General features: G+C 39.8%; 1 protein-coding gene across 3 annotated transcripts in view; it reads left to right on the forward strand.

Moving 5' to 3' along the window:
• LOC118211956 (sterile alpha motif domain-containing protein 10-like) overlaps window positions 1-2404 on the forward strand; it is a 23690-nt gene extending 21286 nt beyond the window's left edge. For all 3 annotated transcript variants that reach the window (XM_035389568.1, XM_035389567.1, XM_035389569.1), the window contains exon 6: window positions 74-2404. In XM_035389568.1, coding sequence (XP_035245459.1) covers window positions 74-196 — 123 coding nt within the window. In that variant the 3' untranslated portion in view covers window positions 197-2404. The remainder of the gene's footprint in view (window positions 1-73) is intronic.
• The last annotated feature ends 4543 nt before the right edge of the window (window positions 2405-6947 follow it).

Genomic DNA, 6947 nt, shown 5'->3' on the forward strand with positions numbered 1-6947 from the left:
TATTTACAGTATTTTGCTGTGTATTCTATTTCTGTAACGGCTTCTTTGTTCTCTCTCTCCTCTGTTTCTGCAGCTTCCTTTGGCAGCCTGTCATAGCCCTATCCATCCAGGACCCTTAAGAGGAAGCACTCGGGTCAGATGGCCCCTGCCCTGCCCTGGAGAAAAGACGCTCTTTTGTATCTTTTCTAACTGCTGATTGGCTGACTATAGCCTCCTGTTGATGTAAAGAAAGCAGTGCTGGGAATCCAATAGAGGGGCTGCCTCTGGCTCACAGTGATGTGAACGGGTGAGATTTGCAGCAGCGAACAGCAGTGTGTACTGCACAGAACAGTAGCCCCGGGTACTTCAGCCCGACTGTTAAAGGGGAATAAATAAATTAGTACCCAACTGCAGAGAAAGTCACACACGAGAGGAATCCCAACATGGACCACTTACAAACAAGGGCTTACCCAAAAAACTGAGAGCGCTGGAGCGTACAGAGCCTTTGAGCTTTTAACCCATGTAATGAGCAGAACATGAACACCTCTATGATGCCTTCCTCACTGTCCTCCTATTTTTAAAGTCACCCGAATAAAGATCCTTTGTCCGCTGTGTCATGAGCATTCCATCAAAGACTGCAATGAGAGGAACCTTGCTGCCAACATGGCCACCCACAGGGGAACTGCTGAGCACCAGTTATTCACGCAGCCAGTAAAACTGGAGAGCCATCTGCAGGCTGCTTTGAGGGTGCTTTGGCTAACAGTGGCCAATGTGTTTCAGTTCTATCCCAGCAGGGACATCAGCCAACTTCTCAGTGGGCTAAAGCAAGGGCATTTTCAAGGGTTATACAGACAGAGTGACTGCAAAAACACACCTTTACACACACAGATTGACCACAAAACACACCTTTTGGATTGACGGCAGAACACACCTTTATCTAACCATAAAAATACACCTTCCACTCACAAACTGACCGCAGATGCACAAACTCCATTCCTTTCCTTGAACACTGACGAGCTGCTCATATTCTATTCAATTCAATTTTAGTTGAATAGTGTTTTTTACAAGGGCATTGTCACAATGCAGCTATACAGAGATCTGGGACTGATTTTTATGAAAATTTTATTTATGGGTAGTTGGATTTGAAAACATTCTGTTAATAATAAATATGGCAGTTGTAAATAAATTAAATTCATATAAATCGCAATGCAACACAATAAAAAATTTTATGTAAAAAAAAATTTGTTCAGGCCTCATTTTTTAGTGTAAAAAATTTGACATGGTGCTATTGCCAGACATCTATGCACGGTGGTAGTGTGTACCTTCCTATGACTCTATGATTTCAGAGCATTCAGGACTTGACAAGTGAGCAGGTGGAGATATGGCAGGTGAACTCCTGAAAATACTGCACATTTGTGGGGTGGTTTGGACATAGGACTGCAGGACCAAGGTTCTGATGGTGAGGAGCAGAGATGTGTGGTTGCTGCCTTCACACTATCACTTGATTTCACTCATTTCAATGCTCAGATAGAATTCATTCATATTTACTGGTAGGGGAAAAATCACCACAGGAAAAGGACTTCATGATAAATAACAGAACTTACCTGCCTTTAGGGACGTGTCCTGCCCAGTGCCTCCCAAACAACGTCCTTCCACGTTAGCTTTTTCACCTTGCTGCACCCTTTGCTAAACATAAAGATGTATGATGGTGCAGATAGTAAAATTAATTTCATACCTCCAAACATATTCCGTTTTTTTTTTCAAATTACTTTAAATATCCTCCATTCAAACCTTCCCCAATCCCAAGAAAGCTCTCTAGTGATAACGTAATAGGCATATATCTTATTATGATCTATAATTGGTTTCCTAGGAGTAACCGTACCATGGTTGGAAAACAGTTGTGCCTCAACTGGACTGGCTATTCAGCAACCATGTTGCCTTCTAGATGAAAATACTGATGCTCCTGAGAAATCTTTTAAAATAAAAATTGTTTGGAACAAAAACAAAACTTTTGTAACCTACTCATCAGTGGTGGCTGTGTGATACTGTTGCATGTTATAACTATAACTACAATTTAAAATATGTTCATGTATTTTTTACATTAATTACATCAAATACATTTTTGTGTATTTTACTTTAACAATGCCAATAGCACAATCTCATTAGACCAAATGCATAAAGCCCTTTGGATGAAGATTAGCTTTGTTCATTTCACAGACCTCTGTTCAGTAGGCAGGTATGAGATAATTGTTTTAAGACTCTGTGTTGTTTTGACACATTTACAGGGTTTGATTTTGATAAATGATAATATGGTTTTGAGTGCATTGACTTCTTTTGTAATCAGTGCCCTACTTTTGTTTCTGGGTCATGTGTCAGGCTGTTTTGAGTCATGTGCTGACAATATATTGCAATTTCTGAAGTATAACGAGCTGTTCATTGTTTTTCATGACATGTCTAATGAGGGATAATTTACCCTCTTAATGCCACATTGTGTCAGACAAGACCTGTCTTTGTACAATTCTCTTAGTATAGCACCCTATCTGGTACCATAAACCAGTTTCTGGTTCAGAAATGTGAAAGCAGGTTTGTATGTGGGAAAGACTTTCACTTCAAGCTGACTTAATCAGTACATGATGGGAAAAGTTCCTCTATGCTCTAGACCTCATGTCAACACACAGGTGAAAGAATATCATTCGTCCACGAGGACCAGCCATTTATCCATAGGACAACATAGCAACCACAGACATAGCAGGTCATAGTTAGAATGTAACCCCTTTATTCTTTTGGATAAGCCAGGACTTCTTTTCCCATATACTCTACATTTGCATTCACTTTGGCGGGCAGCGTGAATCCAACTTCACTGCCGAAGAGTGCCAGGCTGTTCTTCCGGCCCAGCGTGAAGCCACAGCCCAGGAACTTAACCTCCATCCCGTGGAATCCCAGGGATCCGCCCGTGTCGAAACCTGCTCCGCCCTTAAAGTGCACAGGTCCCAGCGAACACTTAGCACTTAAAAGCTCAGCCCGCACCATGGCCACTGCCGCCACTGGAGAGACCCCAGCTGAAGCTTGGGCGTTCGGCCCCCGCAACTCTGCGCCCAGCACGCTTGCCTCCACTTTGGCACGACCGAACCCCGCCTCTGCTTTGGCCCCGACCTTGGGGATTCGCTTGCCCGGTTGGTTCACTCCCCCCTTACAAGCACAGACAGTGCCATCCACATAGAAGCCAGGATTAATCACGACATCCAGTGGTTGGTCAATGTTGTCAATGAAGTTGCACGCTTCTTCAATGTAAACTTGAAGATTTTCTGTATAAAAACAAGTAGTATAAGTAGCAGTAAATAAGCAAGTAAAAGTAAGTTAGTTTGCTATGTGACATTTTTTTCACTACTCTTTTTTTCCAGATTAAACTGATTCAAACTGATAACCCCAATTGCAACTAATGACTTGTCCCAATCTGGAAAGTTTGGGCCTGGATATCATATGGATTTGTTGGTAGGCCCTATTTTAGGAGGGAAAAAATCATTTTCACTTACTAAAATAAGTGTTCACTTGAATATATCTCCAAAATCACAGCGCAGGTATGTCATTTTACATTAAAAATAGGTTGTATGAAGTAATCACATCATAGAGCCATGTCAATAGGACATAGGCCTACCATTGCTTTATGATGTATAAAAAATATCAGCAGAGAACCTGGTGGAAATTCAGAGACCTGAAATGGTTAAATAAAACAGTTTTATTTTATTTTGATGACACTGGAAGCAATTAAAACAATAAATAACTATTTTTAACAATAGTTATTAAATACAATTAATTTATATTATATATAACTATCTGATAAAAACAAAAATAAATACCTTTATAAATAACTCTGCATACAACTACTAATTATATGTATATTTTTGACATGAACTGAATGATTAGTCTACAAGCTACTGAAGCAGGTGACAGACAGTCTACAGAATCCCAGTGTTTCAAACACATATTCAGAATAACCGTAGGCTTTGTAATGCCTATAAAACAATAGTTATATTTGATAGTTATAAAAGTCAATATAGTAGTGGAATGTATAGTAACATTTGTATTTCATTACACAAGCCATAAGAGAGAATAGCATGAATTCATCGGTTACCGTTTCACTTCACCCTCAAATGCACATTGTCCTTCAAGAAAATTTCCATCCCCAGAAAGTGCACTTTCCCTTTCACCTCCTGAACCATCATCTTTGTCATTAGAATGAAGTATGACATGAAGTGGTAATTCTGCTAATAACGTTTATTTCTGAAATGTGTTTCTAATGTATTAGAACAGCAGCGCTGTGTGCTCTGTGCTTTGTGTGTTCTCAGCACCCAATACTGTTGGTGAAGAAACAGCCAAAATTTAGGGAAATGTCATTGTGGTTTTCAAAGGCAAATCTGGTTCTATTGTTGGTCAATCCGACACATTTGAGAACACACAATAATTCTTCTAATATTCTGCACATAGGCAAACAGAAATACGGTGTGACCCCAGTATAAGGCATCTATGGATTTCTTTTAGATGGGATGTTTAATTGGGATGAGGTGTGATTTGTTTTCTTTTTCTACAATATGGAATGAACCCATGTGCTTTTTACATACATCTTCATAAATGTCAACCGATCCCTTTGCTGACTGAAGAAATGAAGCACTACAAAAAAGTAACTTATGAAAAAGAAGTGAAGTTTTAGGTGTATTGAAGTATTGCAGGCTACGTCCCTCCTTGCATTTTTGTGTTCTTTTATGTAAAATTGACGTTGAGGTGAGTATAAGCAAAACTACATAATGTTCTGTAAACTAAATTTTAATAAGAAATAAACAAGGTGCTTTATTTATCACTACCAGTCATTTCCACCAAAAAACATCCACAGACACATTGTGTCCCTGATTAAATCTTCAAACTGTAACAACTATAGGTTAATGATTTTACATTGAAGGCATGCTAGCCAGCACATGTGTTAAACTATATACAATAAATTGAAAAGACTAATTGGATGTAACTTCAACCTTAAGATCACTTCTAGTCGAACCTAGCTTGCAGAGAATATGGCAAGCCACTAGCAGACATCCAGTCTGAGATAGGGATCATCTTCCATTACGACCCCCCCTCCAAATTTTTAACATTCCACCCCGCCCCATCCCACAGGCTGCAGTGAGGGGTACTTGCATAACACACCGACAAAGACTTAGACCTAGCCCTTGCCCAGGAAAGTGTATAAAACATTTCCTGAACACCAGTATGTGCCATTGTATAAAGAATCTTACATTAACACATCTTAAATGATCCAATCATAATTAGAAATAGAGTACATGAATACTTCTTCACACTGAAACACATATATCCTAGCTTAGGCATTTAACTTTCCTTATGTTATAACTAAAAAAAAAACTTGCGCACAAGTGCACATTTAGAAAAAAGCAAGGGGGGGGTGCTACAGAGACATACTGTATCTGAATAGAAACTTCTAGAAATTTGGATACACTCCCTAATACAACACCCTTGTGGACTACAAAACTAATTTGGTACCCACAGGGATTGCATGTACAGAATATTGCACAAAACTTACCTCCCATCCTTGCACTGGTTCTTCTTTGAAATCGAGAGTGAAAGTATTCAATTCAATTTTAAATGTATGGCGTTTTTTGCAAAGATACGGTCAAAAGGTGTAATGGAAAGACAATTGGGCAAAAAACCAGTCCTGAACATACAAAAAGTAAGCAATTGAAGTAAAAAAAAAATAATAATAAAAACTCCCTAGTAGGTAGGAAAACACTCAGACGGTGGCGAGAACAAACTCCCCGAAGGGAAGAAATCTTAAGAGACATCTGTAGTGTATGTCCAACCCCAACTGAGCCTCACAGACTTATACTGCATGTGTAAACAGAGGATGTGACGCCATGGGTATGGAAGTCAGGAAACCCCATAAACATGAGCAGCACACACTCATCCAGAGGTCAGCATTTGTTAATCATCAAAAGGAAATACCTGACAGGGGAGGGTGCTACAGAGATATCTTATACAACAAGAAACTCAGTTTGGATACACCAGCAAAAATAATGCCACGCACATGGTCTACAATAGCAATCTGATACAAAATACTCTCTGTAATAGCAAAAAAATCTTTGGCCTGCTTTTTGAGCAGTATTTTAAAGTTTGTGTCTTATATGTAAACCATGGAGCTCAGATCTCTCTTGCAGGGGCTGGGGTCCCACTGGCTCCCCTGTAATTCATACCCTGGATGGGCCATTCCAGGAAAACTGACTGTGCTGTTTTTAAGACATTTCGTTGAAGCTTTAGCTGTGCAGAGGGCAGATAAGCTTTACCACTCTTCCTTTCCCTCATGTGCCCCTCAGACAGGGCTGCTGCTGTTGCTACTGCTCACTCATGCAGGCCACTTGTGTGGCTTGTGAACCACACAGCATTGGCCGGGACAGTAGTGTCACTTGCTATATTGTTACTGTCATAGATACAACAGTGCTGTATAATAACGTGGAAATTATTTGTACATAATAATTTGTTTAAATATATTTTTTGAAGTGCTGCAACTGTAATAATTCTGAAGGACATTTTGAGGTCTTGGCCCTGAAAGTATGGCCTGCAGAACAGGTTCATGTGTATTGTCGTTTCTTATTACTTATTTGAACTGTTGGACTTTCAAGTGTTAGTGGTAACCAAAAAACACACCTCACATGCTGTCTCAATTCAGGACTTGCTCTTTTCAAGTACCTGCTTTTTTAGCAATATTTTTAAGTTTGTGTCTTATATGTAAACCATGGAGCTCAGATCTCTCTTGCAGGGGCTGGGGTCCCACTGGCTCCCCTGTAATTCATACCCTGGATGGGCCACTCCAGGAAAACTGACTGTGTTGTTTTTAAGACATTCCGTTGAAGCTTTAGCTGTGTGCTTAGGGTGATTGTTTTGTTGGAACATGAGTCTTTGTCTAGCAGATC

The sequence above is a fragment of the Anguilla anguilla genome, chromosome 13 (assembly GCF_013347855.1).
Source record: "Anguilla anguilla isolate fAngAng1 chromosome 13, fAngAng1.pri, whole genome shotgun sequence".
Taxonomy (NCBI): Eukaryota; Metazoa; Chordata; class Actinopteri; order Anguilliformes; family Anguillidae; genus Anguilla; species Anguilla anguilla.